A 22,451-nucleotide genomic window follows, 5' to 3' on the forward strand; every position below is an offset into this window, starting at 1 on the left:
CACCCGAGCCTCGTCAGGAACCATGTGATGCTCCCAGTCTGCAAAGGCATCATCTAGCTGCCGACGGGTCATGGCGACATGAGCGGAGACCGAAGAGTGGCGAGGTATTGTTTGCTGGTAGCCAATCTAACCCACGGCGCGCTCCGGAAGATAACGAATAATAATGGTCAAACTAGAAGCCAACCATCCATAATATAGGGCGATGTCGTTCCACAAAACCGCCTCACGGTGATCATCATAGCAGTCATATCGAACGTCCTCAGCGGCCATGAGGTCGAGACAGCGCCTGAAAGGATCCGACACATGATTCCCTCTGAAGGGGACGAAGGCTCTAGCACGCGACATGGCCTCAGTGTAACCCGACACCTCTCCCCAGCCAATAATGTCTGGGAAGTGTTGTAGTATCCAACCCTAAAAAATAAAACACGGGGATCAAATATATTGTCACAAATATATAACAAACTTTGAGAAAAAATAGAAGGGTATAAGATTGTTAACGCTATAAGGATTCAACTGCCTGCCACAGTCCTTGTCTTCCAAAGGTATCCCTCTCCGAGTCTGTGTAGGTGTACGCGAGTGTAGCCACTCCCTAGTTGTACTCTCGGACACATGCGGTATCTAATGAATACTTCAGGTAAACAACGATTGTATACGACGAGCTCGTGTCCACAAACAGTTGGGTGCCTAACAAATATAGAAAGTAACATCTCAGAACCAACTGCTTGTGTATATGCACCTCATCATTGTCACCAGTAGTAGCTTGTGCCGCAAGGATCTCAGCATCGTACTCTCACCTCAAGAAGTGAAACCTGACATGCGTCTCGCGGGTCCTTTCAACCTCCTCAAGCGCGTCCTCTGAATCAGCCCTCATTTCCTCAATCAGCATCTCCCTCGCTTCCTCCTTCACCAGCCTACCGTGACTAAGGAGGGTACCCCTGATAGGTATATGCAAGAGGCATGCAATGTCGTAAATAGTGATGGTAATCTCACCGTGAGGAAGATGAAATGACAATGTCTCTAGATGCCACCTCTCTACAAATGCCATCAGCATCCCATTATGTATCTTCTAGAACCCGACCTGACAGAGGTCCCTCGGCCTAGAAGCTGTGAGGACATCCTGGAACCAAGCCTCGTTAGGCTGCACGAGAGCGGCAATCTTCCGGTCGTGATTGTAGAACTTCTAGGGTTCCCTATCCTAAATTTTTTTCAAAAAAACAATTATTAATAAGCAAAGTTAGAAACAATTAATTAGAAACTGGAGAAAAAAAGTAATAAGTAATAACCAAAGAAAATTTACCTCTCTCTTAGATATTTTTGGCTGAATGATCTGCATACCCTGTCAACTGGGATATATCTATAGGACCCTCGGGTACCAGATAGGCTCCGGCTGTAACACCCGAGGCCGAAGAAGGCGAGGGGTGGTTGCACCGCATGTAACACCTAAGGCCGAAGAAGGCAAGGGTGGTTGCCACATCGGAATGAAAGGGATCCTGATGTCGTGCAGGTTTGGGACTGCATGGTTAATGGAAAGCATATAAGGATTTATGGGTACTACCTATACCAACAAGATGCATCTTATTTTCGGTATCCCGTTTTATAAGAACTCCACAGTTAAGTGTGCTTGACTTTGAGCAATTATGGGATGGGTGACTGAGGCGTTACACCGGCACCTCATCATCCTCGTGCAACTCAAGAGGTGGCACTAGAGATCCTGCATCGGTCGTCACTGGCACAGGCACAGGAGTAGAAGAACTTCCCCGTTGACGTTTGCGGGCGGAGGGCATCTGTGAGGAACCCTTAACATCATCCTGAGGCCTTCGTGATGAAGTAGTAGATGAAGAAGGCCCCTCAACTGGAATGGATGAAGAAGGCCCCTCAATTGGAATGGATGAAGAAGTCCCCTCACCTGGAATGGATGGAGAAGGCCTTGCTGGAACGGGTGTAGCATGTACATTTGCTAGAACGGCAACTCCATCAGTCCCCTGTGATACTACATGCATTTTGTTCATGTCGTACGGATGCATGTTGTGCAGTCCTCCCATGGATAATGCAGTCTGGATGGTCGGCCATAATGTCTGCATTATGATAAAAATAAAATTGAGTTAGATACTCTGTAGTTATAACAAGAAAAGAAAAAAAAATTATCTTACGTAGATGCATCTACGGAAGTACCTTACGTTTCAATAAACTGGTTTTCTTCCGTAGGTGCATCTTGGAATGACCCAACGTTCCATTCTTCCGTAGATGAATCTACAGAAGATTCTAAAACCTCAAAAATGCAACAATGGTGTCTGGTCACTGTTGCAGAGGGTTAAAAATCCCAATTTGGTGGCTTGGTCGTCCATTTTACACATCATACAGTACCTGCATTGTCTCTAAACTACATTTCTAAAACTATTCAATCATTTCTACACCTAAAAATTAAACTCTAAATCTATTACAAATACTCTAAAATAACTCAAAAAGTCAAAAACCGACCGATTAAATTAAGTTTTGAAGTTGTTGGAATGTGTTAATAGTTGATGTTGACGTTATCGGCCGAACTCGAGAGAAAGAAAACAAGTTTTGTGGAAGTTTGATTTTTGAGGTTTGGAGAGTTTGAGTGTTTGGAAATGAGAAAAATGAAGAATGGGGAATGAGAAGAGTCTGACGCGAATATAACATCAAATGCTTCTGTAGATGCATCTACGAAAGCTTTCGTATGTACATCTACAGAAAAAAAACAACGTTAAACAAAATAAAATGGTGCTTCCTGAGGTACATCTACGGAAGCATAGGCATTTTAGGTAACTTGCATGATGCAAGAGAGACCCAAAAGGGTGGGGTAAGATATTCTCAACTTTTTACACTCACAATGTACAATAATTAATCTCTTATTTATTTATGTGTAAAAAATAAAAAGTAATATTTAATTAAAAAAATTATTTATTTACTTATGTATAAAAAATAAATATAATATTAAAAGAATATTCATTTTAATCTTTCACAAAAACTACAGAGTCTAGATTAATTATTGAGAAAAAAATTCTTATTTAATCCCTTTGAAAATTTAACTAAGTCATTTTTTCTTACTTTAGTATTGTGATTTGACTGCTATGCGTATTATTTATGGCAGATGTCTTATTTACAAAAGTAAAAAACCATCTTAAACCACCACTATAGCAAAACTAAATCTTCCTAAAAGATCATTAACAACTCAAACAATAACAACACCTAATATAGACGAATATGTAACAAGAAAAATCATAATTACCCACCAATGATAATAAACTCAACAAAGCAAAGAATTTTGCGGTATCGCGATGATTTATCTCAAATTCCTTCACAAATAATTGCAAATCAACCGTTGTAACCATTTCTTGTTTCCGGTTCTCCAAATTGTTTCTCTCCTTCTCTTTTTCCTCTTTCTCATCATCCATCATCCTCCTCATCCTTTTTTCAGCGTCAATTAAAGAATCTTCTGCCCTCATCTCTAAAAGAGTAACTCCACTATTAGCAACGAGATCCGAGAATCTAAAATAAAAAATGAATGGTCATAAAGCATCAATGATACCTTTAATGGGAGCTTTAGAATTTGAGCCGAAGAGAGTACAACTGACATCATCATCGCTAAGGATAGAAGTGAAAATACATGTGGCATAAATAATATATATATATATATATATAGGATTAAAGTTATATATAGGATTAAAGTTCTTCTAAGTCCCACATCACTTAGTTTAGTGATGGAAGAGGGAATCCAAAGCTATATATAGGATTCAAGTTTTTCTTTAGAAGATGCACCAGCCAAAAACACTTTAAGCTTTTATTTGACTTTCTTTGTTCTCTTATGCTCTTGTATTATTGTGTTGTGAGATGTAGTTCAATATTTATTTTGGAGAGTGTGGTTGTATTTGGGACCTAGGTTAATTGAGGGTATATTATGTGTTGAAACAATTTTCACATAGCGTTATTCTTTGGTTGTCTATTGACAAAGGCGTGGTTTTTCTCCCATTTCTAGGACACCATAACTCTATTCCTCAACCGCAAGATGTTAATCGTCCTCCTTTTCATCATTCTCAATGGGTAATGATACCTCAAATCATGTATCCGACAATTTGTGCACAATCGCCAATCACCAACCCCAAGACGCTCAATCACATAATGACTAAGGGCAATTGAAGAGAATGATAGTTACAATTTGAATGCATTCGACTTATGCTTGGTCATTGATGTTATGGTTCCTCCAAAATTCAAAGTACTTAAGTTCGAAAAGTACAACGATATCAATTGTCCAAGGAACCATTTAATCATGTATTGTAGAAAGATGACTTAGTTGATAGCTACGCACCTCAAGAAAAACATCATTCACTTTTGGAAAAACTTAGTTGAATCTTTTTTAAAATAGTAGGAGTATAAAATACAATTTTCATCTAATTTTATTTTTAAAAAGATGCATTTTTGGTAAAAAAATATTAAAATAAAATAAAATTTAATATTTTTTATTTGTAATTTATTATAGAAAAAATGTGTATGTGTGTTTTTTTTTTCCTTTAATTAGTACAAAGGGACTATTTGTTGTAGAGGAGAGTTTGGTTTTAGGGATCTTATTATTCCTACACCTAAAACGTTTATGTTCAATGCATAGTTTTTTTTTTTTTGTGTAAGCAAGAATATATTAACGAGAGAACTAAGGGTTCTCCAACTTGTTTACACAATAGAACGAGAGTAAAAAACCTGACAAAAAGAAAGAAATTACCAAGCAACTGAAACTACGATAAAAATAACAAAAGGTATTGACTAAAGTCGTAAAAACTGGAATTGGGATTAGTAATATCTCCTGTAAGCAACCACTTCCAAATCAAAAAAATTTAATTCCACACCGTCTAATCAACATTCCAACCGTCATTCCGAAAGCAAATTCCATTCTGCAAAAGCAAAATAGACCTTGTAGTTGCAAGCCAAATTACACTTAACTTGCCCTCCTTAACCTTCTTTCCTTTGCAAAACAAGTGTCAATCCATAAAATTCGATAAGCACTTCTCCTCTATACCAACCAGTTTGTCAACCCATAGAGCTATATCATTCCAAATAATCTTCACCACTTTACAATTGAAAAATGAATGATCCCTATCCTCAAAATCTATACCACAAAATGCGCACTTTATAGAGTTTAAAGGAAAAGCAATACCTCTAAACTTCAAAAGATCCTTCGTTGGAAGTCTATTAACAAAAAGTCTCTAACCAAAAGCCTTGATCTTGAAATAAATCTCCAAACTCCAAACCTTGTCCAAGAAGACGTCGTTCCTATTGCGAGGGCCAAAAGGATTTTGGAAGCTAGTATACAAATCATAATAAGAAGAGACCAAAAAATCCTCCCAGGTCCACGGACCAAACAACCTTGTCACATTTGGAGCCCACACAACAACACATCCTAATAACATTTCGATATAAGAAAATCTCAAACGATTCATAGAAGACACGTTAAAGCCTTAAAACCAATATCACTCCAACACCACTCTCCATTCCTCCAACCCGCCATCCCGACCACCAAAACTTCTTTCAAACTAGAAAGCATAAATAATTTCGAAAACTCCTCCCTCAAGCTAGACTCCTTCAACCAACGAGATTCCCAAAAAGGAATATTAAAGTCATTCGCAATTACAAACTTACAAAAATCCACAATAGGATCCCTAAGAGAAAGTGAACTGATTTTGAGGATGTCCTTCCACCAAGATGAGTCAAAAAAGGAAACTTTACCGCTAGCCCCGTCACTATACATCTTCAAAGAAATGTCACTGTAGCGAGCTTTCAATAAATCATACCAAAGATTATCGAAGCCTTGCAAAATTCTCCATCCCCATTTGTTAAGAAGAGCTAAATTAAAATCTAAAACGTTTTTTATGCCTAGCTCCCCTTTCTCACATGGAAGACACACCTTCTTCCAACTCACCCAATGAATCTTTCTCTTACCCTCCGAACCCCCCATAAGAAGTTGCCTTGAATACTCATGAAGTCTTTAGCTATCCTCGATGGCATTTTATAGAAAGACATAGTAAAAATAGTAAGAGCACAAAGAATAGATTTCAAGAGAGTAATCCTTCCACCAAGATTAAGAAATTGATTTTGCCAACTCGAAAGACGTTTCCTCATTCTATTCAAAAGAGGGGCCCATGTCGAATATTTCCTCGGATTGGCACCAATCGGAATCCGAAGAAAAGTGAAGTTACTAGCTTCCACCTTACAAGAAAGAACATAAGTCGCAGCTTCCACGAATTTGCTACTAGTATTAATACCAATCAATTTGCTTTTATGATAGTTAATACCGAGCCCCGATACTAGCTAAAAGGCTTTGAACACCAACGTTATAGCCCACACATGCTTCCAAGAACCTTCTCCCACCAAAATAGTATCATTCGCGAATTGAAGAATGTCAATTTTACACCTCTCATTAAGGATAAAGCCATAATATTCCCCAATTTCAATAAATTTTCTTACTAACCTCGTTAGGCCCTCCGCCACCAAGACAAAAATAAAAGAAGATAAGGGATCTCCTTGCCTCAACCCTTTCTCCACTACAAACTCCTTAGTTGGACTACCATTGACTAACACAGAAATTTTTCTTTGAAAAACCAAAAGATCCATCTATCTCCTCCAAACCGTGCCAAACCCCAATTTCTCCAACATGAATCTTAAGAAATTCCAATTCACTTTGTCATATGATTTTTCGAAGTTCACTTTAAATAAAAAGTCAATTTCTCCCCTCCCTCTTAGCATAATCAACCACTTCATTAGCCACCAAAACACCATCGAGTAATTGTCTCCCAGGCACAAACGTACTTTGGCACGGAGATACAATAGAATTCAACATCCTTTCTCCCTGCCAAAAGCTTACCAATCACATTATACATATAACCAACTAGACAAATTGGTCTATAATCCTCCAAAGAGAACGAGTTTGGAGATTTTGGAACCAAAGTCAAGAAAGATGAAGTCATTTCCTAGAACAACACATCATCAAAGTGAAAGCAATTGAAGAAACGGATAAAATCCTCTTTAAGGAAATACCAACATTTTTTAATGAACAAAAATGTGTATTTGTCGGGTCCCTGGCTCTTAGAACTCCCGCTACTCCAAACAGCCTCTTTTATCTCCTCCTCTTGAAAGGGATTCTCAAGAAGTAACCTCTCCTCCATACTAATACTATTGAAAGTAATCCCTTCCAAAAACCATCCTCTATCTCTCTGATTCTACAAAATATTTAGAAAAATGCCTCCACGCTTCTTCCTTAACATCCGCAACCGACTCAAAAAGAGAACCCAAAAAAGAAATAGGACTGATATGATAATATCTTCTTCTCTCCTTCATTGCCTTATGGAAGTAGCTACTATTACAATCGCCATCATTGAGCCATTTAACTTTCGAATTTTGTGCAAGCATATTTTCTTTTATCCTCAAATTCAACCTAAAACTCCTTGTCGCCTCCTTCCGATTCTTCAAGCTATCGGATTGAGAAACATCAAACTCTACTTCCAAACACCCCCATATTTAATAACCCTCACGTTATCCTCAATTTTTGAACCATTCATAGTATCCGACATAATAAACCGATCAATACGACTCATTGCCTTCTTGTCACCACTATACCAAGAAAACTTTTTACCATTACAAGGAATATCCACCAAACCAATTTCCACTATAAAGTCTGCAAAAAGATTCGTTTCGTTAACATTTTTGTTCAAACTTCTCCCTTTCCTTTCACTATGGTGCTTAATAGCATTAAAATCTCCTTCAATAATTGACTCCCCATCCCTATACACCTCCTTCAGCTCCAACAACTTACCCCATAATTCTTTCTTCTTTCTCAGAATACAAGACGGATAAACATTCACCACATCGTAATATTGATCCTTCCATGAGATTTTAATCTCCAGATAACCCTCTCCTTTGAAACTATGTAAAACCTCCATCACCCCTTCCTTCCAAAGGGTTATTAAACCCCCTGACGAGCCATAAGAATTAGAAAACGAGTACCCAATATGTGTATTTCTCCACAAACTTTTCGCACAAAAATCTTGCATCGTTGCCAACTTAGTTTCTTAAATCAAGAACACACCCACTCCACCTTTTATAATCATAGAACTAACTCTTATCCTTTTAAGAGTATCCCCCCTAATGTTCAAAGAACCAATAATCATTTTGAATAAGTAAGATTCTCCTTCTCTCATACCTTTCTCCCCTCTTCTTCACCAACTTCTCAATTTTATTAAATAAACATATTTTCTCTTCTTCCCTTTCCATCACACCCAAAGCCTTAATAGCCAACCATAATTTACCTCCATTGTCTCCTAAATTTTCCCACTGTTTTGAATTATTTCTACAAATGTGAGAAAACTCGTTTTGGTCCCCATGCAAACCGACTGAAGCGAAAGTGTCGAGAGATGGGTTGGTAGAGTTTATCCTACCCAACGAAATCGACCTCATATTAGTTTGTCCCTTCCTTTTGATCCTCTTCTTCATACCCCTAAGAGCTCCCTTTCTCAACACACCACCAAATTCCACCATATTTTAAAACTTCACTCTCTTAAACCGAACCTCTTTTCGAGAAGCCAAAGAACATTTTAGCTACTCCGACTTCTTCCTATACATAGAGTTGCTTTGAACACAAGGAGGAATTGAGGACAAAAGCGAAGAGGTCTGAGAAGAGGCGTTGCAAATACTTCTGTCAAACGATGCAACCATGGTATCCTTCTTTGTAAGGCTACAGGTATCAGATAGTAAAGGAACATCAGTTACGTCACCGCTACTTCCTCCTCTTGTTTCCTTCCTCACTATACTCCTCTTCACAGGAATGACTGGAACATACTGAGCCATAATTGACTCCCACCACCCATTATAGACTTTCTCCCTAATTGAATCATACGACCAAGCTTCATGCGAATCCAAGGCCTTGGAAGAAACCGATTCAGTAATTTGAGATTCGAATATACCTGTAAAACACTGCTGATTGAGTGAATCTTCATAGAGAGTTAAGGCAAAAATCTTTCTATCTATGTCCACCGAAATCGACTACTGGAGTTTGAAAAAACAGTTTCACTTTCACCGTGACTCTAGTGAAATCAAAATCCACTCTATTAGAAGTATTCTCGTCCGTAATCACAAACGAACCAAAAGAATTTGCCAACGCCACAAAAAAAATCGATGTACCACGCAAAGCATGGAACACTAAAGATTCTCACCCCCAACAACCTTTCGTCGTCCACCTCCTACACCTTCCACCCCCTGACCTCTTTGAACCACCCCTTCCACTTCAAATTGTCTTCCTCTAAAAATTCCTTCAAAGCACCGATTTCATTTTCCTCAAGAAGGACAAGATTCGAACCCACAACAGAAACTCTAATATTAAAATAACCTTCCTTTTCCAGAACATATTGCATCCTGTAAGAGGAACCTGAAATATTCACGATCCCCACTTAGCTTTAGAAAATCTATTTTTGTCGACTTCCCTCGAACAAAATCGCAAATAGAAAAACTTGACATTGTCCTCCTTAACCTGCTTGTTTACTAACACATCTGGAAAAGATTTATCCTCCCTCCTTAAGTTAAAATCATTACCAGCACGAACGACGTTATCGTTCCGATGGCCTTGGTTCTTGAACCTGGAAAATCTCATCGCCTTTGAGCAATTCACTGAATCAATACTCCTAAACCTTTCGAATCGAAGGATATTCGCATGAATCTTCTTCTCGTCAACGATTACATTATCCAACTTCACTACTAAGAGCCTCGCATCCATGACTTCTTTGAACCTAGTGAAACCAAATTTCTTCCCAAATTTGTTTCTCCTGGGTGCAATTGAAACCTCCACAACCTTCCCAATACACCCAAATAATTCAAACAAATCCCTTGCTCTGCACTTATTTGGTAACTTAGAGAAATACACAGAAACAACATCTGCATCCCCGCCTACCTCCGGTCTTCTACCTAACGGAAAGGAGTCCCAGCTTGGAAACCAGTTCCGAAAAGGCCTTCTCGTCACTTCCTTCCATCCGTCTATGTGGTGGATGGCTCCACCGGACATCAGAAAATGTCGAAACCTAGTCCTCAAATCGACTTGTTGCACCCTCTCTCCTATCTCTATGTCGAAACATCTCATGTTCAATGCATAGTTGTTGTATTAGAGAAATGTTCTTTTTATAGTTAATTTTTTTCTTTTATTAAAAAAATCATAAAAGTTGTTTAGAATTTTATGAAATTTAGACTACAAAATTCATAAATCGACAAAATCTTTTGAAATCTTTCAGTATGATATAAATGCCAATGTAATAAAATTATTATTATAAAAATATTGTTAAAAAAATATTACTTCCTCTAATTCTATTTATAAAAAAATTAATTTTTAAATTTATTAATAATCAACATATTTTAAATATATAGAGTAAATATATTAATCATCCAATAATTAAAAAAAACAATTTTTTTCTTTTATATATATATATATATATATATATATATATATATATATATATATATATATATATATAAGAGTAGAGGAAGTATTAGTTATTATCTTTTAAGAAATTCTTTAAAAATACATTAGACTTTTATGTATATAAAATTATTTTTAAAATCTAAATCCATTAAAGCATTTTTTAACCAAAATAAAATTAACAGTTGAAAGTATTTTTTTACTCATAGTTAGGGTTGCTAAAAAAACATGAACCGAACCGAATCGCTGAACTGTATTGAACTGAAGTTAAAATAACAGTTGAAAGTACTTTACTGTATTTTTAAAAAACTCGATTTTACTTGAATTTTCAAAAAACTTGATTTTATTATATTTTCAAAAAACTTGATTTTACTGTGTTTTTTGAAAAATCAATTTTATTGTGTTTTGAAAAAAACTCGTTTTTACTATATGTTCAAAAAACTCGGTTTTACTGTATTTTCAAAAAACTTGATTTTACTGTATTTTCTAAAAATCGAGTATTTTGAAAATACCGTAAAATTGAGTTTTTACCAAAAATACAATAAAATTGAGTTTTTTTCCAAATATACAGTAAAATCGATTTTTCAAAAATACAATAAAAGTGAGTTATTTAATTACAGTAAAATCGAGTTTTTTCAAAAATATAATAAAATCGAGTTTCTGATAATACAGTAAAAACAAATTTTTTAAAATATAGTAACATCGAGTTTTTCAAAAAATATAGTAACATCGAGTTTCTGAAAATACAGTAAAAACGAGTTTTTTTTTTTAAAATACAGTAACATCGAGTTTTTTCGAAAATGCAGTAAAATGAGTTTTTTGAAAATATAGTAAAATCGAGTTTTTTTTTGAAAATATAGTAAAATCGAGTTTTTCAAAATTACAGTAAAATTGAGTTTTTCCAAAATTACTGTAAAATCGAGTTTTTTTTTTGGAGAATACAATAAAATTGATTTTTTTTGGAAATATAGTAAAATTGATTTTATCTAAAAATACAGTAAAATCGAGTTTCTCCAAAAATACAATAAAATCGAGGTTTGTGAAAATACAGTGAAATCAAGTTTTTTGAAAATACAGTAAAATCGAGTTTTATGAAAATACTGTAAAATCGAGTCTTTTTCGAAAATACAGTAAAATCGAGTTTTTTGAAAATACACAAAAATTGATTTTTTTTATTTTCGAAAAAAACAACTTGTTTATTTTTCGTAAAAATCGACTTTTTTATTTTTCGTAAATAATCGACGTTTTTGTTTGAAAAAAAATGGCTTTTTTTTTATTTTTCCGTAAAAAATCGACTTTTTTAATTAAAAAAACAATTTTTTTTTTATTTTAAAAAAATCAAAAATTTAATTTAATTTTTTTTTTTTTTTTGAAAAATAAATTCAATTTAGATACTAGTCATAGTTTTAAAAAACAAAACAAATAATTTACTTCATTATTCAAAATTTCAAATCAAGAACATAAACCACCCCATTACCCACCGGAGAAACCCTCGCCATCGCCGAGAAAAAAAACAACACAACCACCTTCACCTGAAAAAATGGAGGACACCGGTGAAATGAAGCAAGAGCTTCAACTTCAACTCTACAAACTTCACCACATAAAATCAGAGGAAACTCTAAACCACATACTCTCCACTCTCTGGAACACAAGGAAAACCGGTCTTCCCCCTTCCGATAAATCGCATTTCCAATCCCTTCTCAATCTCTCTTCACATTCCCAACTCGATCCTGTACTATATTCTACTGCTTTCTTCTTTTTCATTCAAATTCAAATTCAATGAAATTCATGTTAATTCGAAACGCGTGAAATAGGTGTTGGCGTGCCTTCGATGGCTTATCAGAAAATTTGTTTATCAAAACTGGAGCGACGACGAGCTTCTCAAATTATTTCCTGACGATCTTCCGTTGCAGTTGCAAACCATTCTTTTACTCGCTTTCCAGAAAAATCGTCATCGCTGGAAGCAAGATATATCTTCACAACAACATGTAATTCCATCATTTACTCTCATTTTTTACAACAATTTTGTTCCATTCCATCCTAATAAAATATCTACAACAATGAAATGTGATTTCTTTTCGGTTTCACTCTGTTCTGTTCTGCTCCGTTTATCTTAAAATTTCTTTCAATAGGTATTTTTGAAAAAGTTAGAGTTATTAATTGGATATTATTCTTCTTCTCTTGCTTTTATGTGTTAAGGATTTGTTGCCAAGGACAACTGTTTTGGATCAGGCCCCTCCATCTTTTTCTTCAGCACCTTCTTCCTCGATGTCAACATCTATGAGGCCACGTCAAGAAGATGATGCTCTTTCCCAGCTTGATATCGCTTCTTCTGAGAACTTGCTACTTGAGGTCAGTTGGTTTTGCTATGTCTTCTTATTTATCTTGTATCATATCCTTGATTTTGCATTAGCTGCATATCTTTTCCTATTACTGTTAATTTTTTATACATCATCAAAAATTTCAAACTACATTACACAGTCTTATCTTTTAGATACTTGAATTCACTGAGGTATGCATTACAGAGGTAGATGTATAAGATTTCATTAGGCTGCATATGAAAATGGTTGAATGTTCTGTACGTATATGGCGAATATCATTCAGCTGCATAAATTGGTACAATGCTTCAAATTGGAAGATTTTCAAAAGATTTGGTGCTAGGCAAATTTGAAAAAGTTTTGGAAAAAGAATATGGCAATAGTATGTGGAAGATCAATGAAATGGAATTAAAAAACATAACCAAGTTAAAATATATCATATAAATAATAACGAAGTGTGAAAGGGAAGATATAGTTGACAAGAGCTTTGGTTAGCTAGAATTCTAAAGTTCTATTTTCTTTTATTTATTTATTTGTTATAATTTATAAAATAAAATTGTAGGAAAACCTTCCTTACCTCAAATCAATGACATGGACGATGGAGAATCGCGGCGCATCCCCTGCAGATAGAGTGGCTATAATCACCCTTAAGGTAATGTGTAAAAAAGTAGCTTGTTTAGAGGACAGCAACAGTGAACATGCAATGTTGAAATAATTTATTGGAGCTGCGGTGGTAATGTTGTTATAGTAGTATGAAAGGATATCCTTGTGATATCTGTTTTCTTTTATAGCTGCAGGATTGTAGTAACTCTCCATTAGGCGAAACAGAGCTCAAGTTTCAGCTCACAAAGGATACATTTGAGGCTATGCTGAGATCACTGACATACATCAGTGAACAGCTAATTGCTGTAAGACATTCTTTTATATAACTATAGTTATGATGGTGAATTGGAAGATAAATCCCAAATTAACAAAGTTTATCAAGAGTATTTTGTTGAAAATGAGGAAGAGTGTTAGTTTTTTTCCTCACGAAAACCTATTTGCTCTGAATTGAAGAGTTAATCATGATATCTGATAATAAGAAGGAAAAGCAGAAGATTCCTTTGAATTATTTAAAGTTTTTGTTCTGTATGCTGCAGACAACAGTCTTTAGAATTGTATTTATTTGTGTCCCTCACGTATGTGTTTGCACTGCAGGTTGGGACTACTTCCAGGCCAGCAAACAAGAAACAAAGGAAGTAACTTGTTTTCTGGTAATGTCTCATAGGTTAGGAATACTTATAAATATTAAGACAGTATCTCATACTTTTAGATGAAGAAAGTGAAAAACAGAGCTAGTAAAATAAAAAGAACATGGCTCTGACATGCTTTGTAATTCCATTCTTTCATGGATGACATTGAAGTAAGCTTCCAGCTTGTTGTAAACAGTTTCTCCATCTTAAGATTTGTACTAGTCAAGATATGGATACAATGCTTTCTCTTTTAACTTTTTGTTTACCTTGAGATTGAGACAGTGTAATGAAGTGAAAAAATTCATGTTTCTTTTCCCCCGTTTTTTTCACACCTGCCCATCTTGAAAGTCGAACCAAACTTCATTTTCTAGCGCTTACAACATCAACAACAATCAAGCCTTATCCCATTAAATGGAATCGACTACATACTCATTATGTAAAGAAGAGAAAAAGAAGTAGGAAAAATAACACAGAAGCCGGAAACAACTACTTGGTATATACACAAACATATTCAATCACCATTTCTACAATCAAATTATAATGTACAAAAATCCAATTTCTTTTGGACTACACAAGGGGCAACACTGTTGGAAATAAGCTCTCACCCTATACATATACCAAATAGCTCACACTCAAGGGTAAAACTGAACCAAAAAACTACAGACTTCAAGAATTAAAACCAAAACTCATTCTTGAAGAAACCAATCCATCACAATTATAGAAATCTGACCCAACTACCATTAGCCAAGACATGTCGCTGCCGAGGCTACAAACTCAAATTCCCACCACCAAAGAAAAAAACATAAATAACAAACTCACTACTCTTCCATCTCCCTCAAAATAAACTCTCTCGATATCAATCAGAATCGCTAGAGCTCAAACTGGAACTAGATTTCTTACTGTGAGCTTTTTCTCAATTACTAGAGTGGCTACTGGATACATTTTCCGATTTATCAACGGTAGTTCTGCTCATTTCTTCAGCATTTGTTGATGCATCAGTTTTCTGCTCATTCAACTTTGCCGAGCCAACTTCATTTGCTTCTATTTTGATCGAAGCATCTTTTGCATCCAATTTTTCTGGAAGCTCCCCATGATTATCTTTGGGGATTTCCTTTATAGCAACATCGATATCTTCCAGGGATCTGGCTTCAATAACTTGAAGGTCTGAATTTACTTCAACTTGATCTTTACATTCTTCACTACCAAGCTGATCTTTTATCGTACTTGGCAGGATGACATCGCTAACATCAACTCCTTCTTGAAGTTGCTTAAAAGCTATGTCAATATCTTCAAGGGATCTTGCTTCAAGAACTGGTATGTCATTGTCCTGCTCAACCTCTGCTGTCTTTACATCCTCCGGCAATGAACTAAGTTGAGCATCTCTAGTTTCATCATGTACAATGTCATTATGATGCAATGCACCAACATCACCGACACTAAAATCCCCAACGGTGTCCAATTCTGACAAGAATTCCTCATTAATCTCATTCATATAGTCAAATTCATTGATATTTTCTTCATTGTTCGGAGACATGAAGCCCTCTGCTGAAGGAACTAAGTTCTGTCGAGCTTCATTTTGGTCGTCATTCGCAATTTCCCTACGTTGGTTATGAACTTCCAACTGCGCTTCACTAGTGGGTGAACGGAATTCAGGTGTGTCAGAATTAACAGAAGTTGCAGTAGAGACAAAAACCGAAGTTGCATCTAAGGGGAATTCAGGTGTGTCAGAATTAACAGAAGTTGCAGTAGAGACAAAAACCGAAGTTGCATCTAAGTCGTCATGCGATTCTCCAACTCCATAATTGGAAGTGCCTGCATCTTGTGAAGGTTCTACCTTAATATCTTCGGAACTCTGTAGAATGTCAAAAAATTTATTATCAATTATTTTAGCTTAGAGTATTAGATCAATAACATCACTTTACCCCAAACAAATGCAATGTCAGCAGAGCTGTTACAAGCATTAGTTGAAAACAGATCAAAAGGAAAAATAAATTATTCATGCATTTATTCATGCGTTTCAATCACGTGCATGCAGAAATAATCACAAGAAAACATATTTTGAACAATTACTTCTTTATAAGCAACAATTCTATCCACTTGTGCAATAGAAGTGCAGTAGTCATATGCTAAGTATCTTTTAAAGGATGTTGGGATGAAATATGATGGATAAAAAAGGATTCCTATCGAACTATTGCGGTCTGCTCTTAGTCGCCTAATTGCGGCATTTGTGTTGCCTTCATTGCAGCCGCCAACACTTACATTGTGTTGGGTTTGAAGGGGTGGATTTAGTCCCGCATTACTTAGAGATTTGACTTGTATTGTGTTTATAAGTGGGGGAAATCCTTAGCTTACAAAATGGTTTTGTAGGGATGAGTTAGGCTCCGTTCAAATTCTAAAGTGGTATAGAGCCTATTCTAGATCACTTGTTGGGCTTCCGGCTTCCCGCATTGTCCATGCTTCAGACTCATTGAGACCTAAGCATCAGGGGATGTGTTGGAAATTCTGTATTCAATGTGATCCACCCCTAGCTGTCTAATTGCGACATTTGATTTGACTTGCCTTCATTATGTTGGGTTTGAAGGGGGTGGATTTTGTCTCACATTTCATAGAGATATGATTTGTGTAGTGTTTATAAAGCTTGGACAACCCTCACCTTACGAGCCGGTTTTGTAGAGATGAATTAGACTCTCATACAATACAATGAAGGTGTCAGAGATTACAATAAGGCAAGCCAAATGCTGCAATTGTGTTAGTAGGGCGGACCGTAATAAAGGCAAAATTTCCAACACACCCCCTCACGCTAAGGTCTCAATGAGCCTCAAGCGTGGACGATGCAGAAAGCCAAACAAGTGACCTAGGTTAGGCTCTGATATCATCTTAAGAATATGTGGGCAAACCAAACTCAACCCTACAAAATATGTTGTGAAGATAGGCAAACCAAACTCTAATTCTATCAGAAATGATTGTTTTCAAGCTGAGAAGCATAGATGAGAAGCAAACCAAACACATTCACCAGTTTGAGAGGAAGAGGAAATGGTGTAAATAATGTATTTTTGTAATTATTAGTAGTCATTTGTATTCGGCCCATTAGTCCATTATTCATATCATCCATTAGATTTAGAATTACCTATTTAGATAGATTAGTGATTGTACATTATTTATAATTTAAAAATATATCGGATGTTATTTTTCTACATTTATAAATAGAAGTTGGTGTTTAGTCTTTTGTATCAAGTTAGTATCAATCATATTTCACCATGATTATATATATTTTTCACTCTTCTTCTCATTCTTTTTTCTAAAACTCATAATTTCAACAAGAATAATACCAGTAGGAGGAAAAACTACAATTCCCGTGTTTAAATTGAATAGGAAAATAGTTCTATCTAGCAAAACATTTAAAGCCGTGTGTGTATTTATCACGTGATTTTCCTTAAACATATGGAAACTAAAGCAAAAGAATTTCAAGGGATGAGTAATTTGACTTACTTGACTTTCATCATGATCATTGGAAGATTGTGCACCCACCAATTTATCAGAGCTTGACAGATGATACTCCAAGTTGGATGGAGACTTGACATCAACTTCATGTTGGCTATCAGAAGTGGAAGAAACCATATTGTAATCCAAATCTTGGTGGATATCTGTGTTACCTTGCTCCACAGAACTTGACAAAAAGACATTATCTTGTTCAATTGGAAATCTGTGTTCCTCATTTGACAAATTTTCCTCTAAATGCTCCGTTTCTACTGGTGAGAACTGTGAATCCCCTGCCTCATGCATAAATGAATTATTAGAAGGTATATGGTGGGCATCAGAAGCCACCAAATCCAAAACTTCATTGCCGTCTTGGACTGGAACAGACATAACTTCATTATCTTGTCTTGATATTTCATTCGGCAGTGCATCTTCCTCCACAGACTCATTATCTATAGGATGTAACTTTTCAGAAGAAGCCAGTTGATAGTTTGAATCTAGAGATTCTACACTGTCTTGACGCAGAATTTCAGAATCAGCAAATACGTTTTCTATATCCTGTTCACGAACCATGCCTGAATCAGTTACACCCTTTTCTGATCCAACATCTGAAGAAAATTTTGAATCCACAAACTCAGCCACTGTAGAATCATTTTGATCAACAAAGTTTGGTATAACTGCAGATGACTCCTCTGCAGCAACATTGTGCTGATCTATATCTTGAGATTTATCGGACCTCATTTCATTTTTGACTTCTGCATGCAGTTCAGAAGAGGCTGCTTGAGTTTTATCATGATCAGAAGAATTATGATCCAGTCTGTCATGTGCCTCCGATTCGTTATCAGCCACATCAGCAGTAGTATCGACTGAAACAGGAGGCAATACTGTCTCAGAAATCTCTGCTGCTGAATCAGAAGACACCGAAGAAAAAGATATGAGCTTTTCTGCTGCAGGTGGACTAGAATCATAAACTGGCTCTACCAGTTGGGTGTCTTCCACCTCACGACTTATATGCTGGAAGTTTGATTCCTCCACTGAAGTTTGGGTTGAAATTCTCGATTCCTCCACTGAAGATAGGGTTGAAATTCTCGATTCCTCCATTGAAGATTGGCTTGAAATTCTCGATTCCTCTACTGAAATTTGGGTTGAAATTCTTGATTCTGGGATGTGACCATCTTCATGCTGCAAATTTGCAGTTTTTTCTGATTCATCATCAGGTATGTCATCAATCACTTCTGATCGGGAAGACTGGCTTGATCTGCTGCTGCTCACCTCAACACTCGGTTCTCTTCTCAAACGTGTCTCCCCATCATTGAATTGCTCATCGATTTCACTCTCTCCTGTTGCAGGAAGAAATTCTATCTCAGAGGGATCTTCCACCCCACCGAGCACTATTTCATTTTCTTCATGGAAAACATTGCTCTCTTCAGCTTGTATCATCTCCACGGATTCATTTTCTTCAGAGGATGCGCTTCCATGACCAGCCTCATTAAAAACGTGATCCATGTTAGACGTTAATTCAGCCTCTGGAGACAAGTCTGGTTCACTGAATTTCCTTTCATCCTGATCACCTGAACTCACTGATTCAGTATCCGGAACAGAACTCGCCTTTGAATCACTTACTTCACTAGATTGCCTCTGGAAATAGCTTGGACCTTCCGAAGCCATCCTTTCAGATATAAAGACAGGCTTCCAACTAATATCATGTCTCTCTTGCTTGGACATCCCAAATACTGATGGTCCTACGTTGAAACTTTCATGCCTCCGAAATACTGCATCTTTTTGATTAAAATGTGTGAACTCCTGTTGAAAACTGTCCCGTTTAAGATCAGGTTTTTCTTCATTTGGGTCATATGGAATATCGAAAGGGTTTCGTCTAGGCTGTAGAATTGATGGAGCGGATCCAGGAATGGGTGGTAGTCCCATGCCAGCAGCATAGGATTCATCGGGGAAATCAAAAGGGTTGCGTCTAACAGAAATAGGCGCAACATTATAGGGAATATCGGCACTATCTAAGTCTATTAGATTCTTTTCAGTCATCAATCTCCTTGCCATTCTCCTGGCAATAAGATTCTCCAATCGTCGGTTCCTTTCAAGCTCCAAAGTTCCCAGATCCATAAGATTCTTTTGATCGTCCTCTGTCCACTTGATAGCAGATTTACTTTCATCCTCTTTGCCACCCTCCGTTTCTTCTTCCTCTTCGTCAACACCATCTTCTGCCGCTTCACCACGTTTTTCAACATCTTCATCTGATTCAACACTCTGATCATCATCCGATTCAACACTCTGATCATCATCATCATCACTACTTTTCTGAGATTTCTGAGATGCAGCATCAGAACCATGTCGGGACAAATGAGCAGGCTGTGGGGCATCTATGTCTAAAAGTGGGTGGAGCTCATCAAGCATCGGAATGATGTCAGCCATGGAAGCATCTGGCGAAGAACTCTCTGCCCCATCAGACCCTGAATCCTCAGAGTCGTCGTCCTCATCAGAGTTCTTCTCCACCTGTTTCCAAGATGAACTGGGTGAACAATCTGCATCACCTTCCTTAAAAGAAACAAATTCACCTCGCAGAACTTTCCCATTCTCAAATTCAAAAACATCATCATCTTCTTTTTGAACCATCACATACTGTTTCTCAATAGCTTCATCATCACTCGAAACAACTTCAGACGTGAGGTTCCCATCACGAACTTCATTGCTCTTTCCCAACTCAAAACTACGGAATCCCCTTTCCACATCCTCTTTTACTTGATTCTCGGGTTGAACATCTATCAAGTTTTCGTGATCCAGCACGGACTCAAAAAGCAAACCACGATCCTTCTCAGTCCTATCATCTTTCTCACCCGCCGCACTTCCTTCATCAATGCCACTCTCTTCGACATCACTCCTACGTTGCGAATATCCTCTCACAAAATAGCTCTCATCTCTATCAGAAACAACAGTTTCACCCTCCGAAAACCCGGTTTGGTAAGACGAAACACCATGAATAACTCTCTCTTCCTTTTCTTCAAACTCGGGTACATTTGGCTGCCCGAAACTGAGAAGGGTTCCAAGCAGAAGAGCAGTACAAACCAAAACAGGAGATGCAGAAACCAAAAGAGAAAACAGAAAAGGAAAATATCTGTACAAAAAAAGCAAGAAACCTAAGAATCCCAAAAGAAATGGATGATGGCAAGCTGATCTATAAACCCCTCTGACTGAAATGAAAACAAGTTTCCTAATTTTGATTCCAATTTCAATCGCTGATCCCATCTCCCTCTCTTTTGATAACTCCCCTTTAGTTCAAACCTGTTTTTCATTCATCATCAACCATAAACAAACAAAAGAATACCCCAAATAAGATCCACTGATCCATGATAAACAGTTCTCATAAAAGAGAAGAAAAGCTAAAATAAGAAAGTTTAGAAATTTATCAAAAAATTAAGCTTAATATTACCTCACACCAATGAATGAATCACAACAGAACCACAATGATAAATCCAATCCCTAAAAACAAAACAAATATTTTTTTGAGGAAATGATGAATTGATCACAGTATCATCAAATAGGGGATAAAGGGTAAGCGAATATGAAAAAAAGAACAATTTTTTCGTTGAGATAAATGACTCACCAGCTATAATCAATTAGGGTATTTGGGAATTCTTGTTGGTTTGGTTTAAGAAGAAAAAGGAGATGAATGTGTTATGGCATTGACAAAAGAGAGAGTGTGGGGCGGCACGAAAAGAAGAGAAAGAGAAAGAAAGAAAAGGATAGAATACAACTATCATCATGATGACAACAATAATAAAACTATTCTAAATTTTCTTTTTTTCATTGTTGCTGTCTCTGGAAAGAAACCTTTTACTCTGTCATGTTCTCATGTTTGTGAGATCTATGTTGTGGGACATCATATGTCATGGTAATTTTGATTTTTAGGGTTCAATTGTTTGATTTCAAATGTTGAATTTAATTTCTTCACATAGTGTTCATGAGTCACCATGCCATGGTTCATATTTAATATTTAATTAATATGAAAATTGATATTTATTATTAAATAATTAAAATTTTATGAATAATAAAATATGAGTATTGTTAATTTGTTCTTTTGAAACACAACTTAGAGACTAAATATAAATTGTTTAACTTGTAGAAGTTAGTAAAACTAATTAAATATTAACAGAAATAAAGAATAAATAGAATAGATGTTGGTCACCATCATTGAATTTTTAACTATTTTTATGTTTATTCCATAAGACATGCCATATTGTCAGTGATTTGTTCTTCCAGGCTGGTGTTGGTATTGGGTTTGCCAAACTAATAAATGAATATTTTTAAATTATTTAATTTGGTTCATGATTTTGATTGGCCTGCAAGTAAGTATGAAAATAACTAATTATAAATTATAAGAGAATAAGTGTTGGAGTACATTCTCTTAGTGATAAAATATATGAAAATAATTAGACCAACAAATAAAATCAATAATCACTAAAGTGTATGGATTCGATCAATTTATCATAAAATATTATACAAATTAGTCAATTCTTCTATAATACTTTAATATTATAGATTAAATTAACATATTTTATATACTTATTGTTACATATTTATATATTTTAAGAGATTAATAAAAAAAATTGTTTTGTTTTTATTGCGTGAGAGCTCGTGCTTTAAATTGCTTACTCTTTGATTTGAGAGAAATAAATTGTTTTTTTTATAGAGTGGTCTCCTTCCTTCCGTACCGACTAATCCACCCGAGAGCATTACTGCCCACGTAGCCTCTGAAAGTTGGTCCTAGGCTCCTTCGAACTCAGGATCTCAAGGGGATCATACCTTTGAGAAACAAATTGATTGTTGGTATTAAATTCTAACTCATCTTTGATTTATACTCCATATTTAATATGATTTGGAGCCTCTTAATTTTAGTAGATGTTTAAAATTAAAATATTGTATTAGTTGATTTTTCATTGGACA

General features: G+C 36.0%; 3 protein-coding genes across 4 annotated transcripts; 1 reads left to right on the forward strand and 2 right to left on the reverse strand.

The window, feature by feature from the left end:
• Nucleotides 1-126: 126 nt before the first annotated feature.
• Nucleotides 127-1,045, reverse strand: LOC131623735 (uncharacterized). The gene is made up of 3 exons (XM_058894759.1): nucleotides 795-1,045; nucleotides 573-684; nucleotides 127-411 (listed from the first exon to the last, which is right to left on the reverse strand). Exons 1-3 carry the CDS (start codon nucleotides 1,043-1,045, stop codon nucleotides 127-129), a joined length of 648 nt encoding a protein of 215 aa, XP_058750742.1.
• A 10,881-nt stretch (nucleotides 1,046-11,926) lies between these two features.
• Nucleotides 11,927-14,295, forward strand: LOC131623685 (uncharacterized). 2 transcript variants are annotated; one of them, XM_058894698.1, is made up of 6 exons: nucleotides 11,927-12,200; nucleotides 12,283-12,456; nucleotides 12,668-12,820; nucleotides 13,349-13,438; nucleotides 13,578-13,694; nucleotides 13,984-14,295. In XM_058894698.1, the coding sequence occupies exons 1-6, from the start codon at nucleotides 12,009-12,011 to the stop codon at nucleotides 14,026-14,028; spliced, it is 771 nt and encodes a 256-aa protein (XP_058750681.1). In that variant the 5' UTR covers nucleotides 11,927-12,008; the 3' UTR covers nucleotides 14,029-14,295. The 2 variants fall into 2 exon arrangements, with proteins under 2 accessions (XP_058750681.1, XP_058750682.1); XM_058894699.1 differs by having other exon boundaries at nucleotides 13,584-13,694.
• Nucleotides 14,296-14,516: 221 nt separating this feature from the next.
• On the reverse strand, nucleotides 14,517-21,400 carry LOC131623684 (uncharacterized). The gene is made up of 4 exons (XM_058894697.1): nucleotides 21,112-21,400; nucleotides 20,938-20,987; nucleotides 17,508-20,789; nucleotides 14,517-15,870 (listed from the first exon to the last, which is right to left on the reverse strand). The coding sequence occupies exons 3-4, from the start codon at nucleotides 20,751-20,753 to the stop codon at nucleotides 14,932-14,934; spliced, it is 4,185 nt and encodes a 1,394-aa protein (XP_058750680.1). The 5' UTR covers nucleotides 20,754-20,789; nucleotides 20,938-20,987; nucleotides 21,112-21,400; the 3' UTR covers nucleotides 14,517-14,931.
• Between the last annotated feature and the right edge of the window lie 1,051 nt (nucleotides 21,401-22,451).

Source organism: Vicia villosa, unplaced genomic scaffold (assembly GCF_029867415.1).
Source record: "Vicia villosa cultivar HV-30 ecotype Madison, WI unplaced genomic scaffold, Vvil1.0 ctg.000077F_1_1, whole genome shotgun sequence".
NCBI classification, from domain to species: domain Eukaryota; kingdom Viridiplantae; phylum Streptophyta; class Magnoliopsida; order Fabales; family Fabaceae; genus Vicia; species Vicia villosa.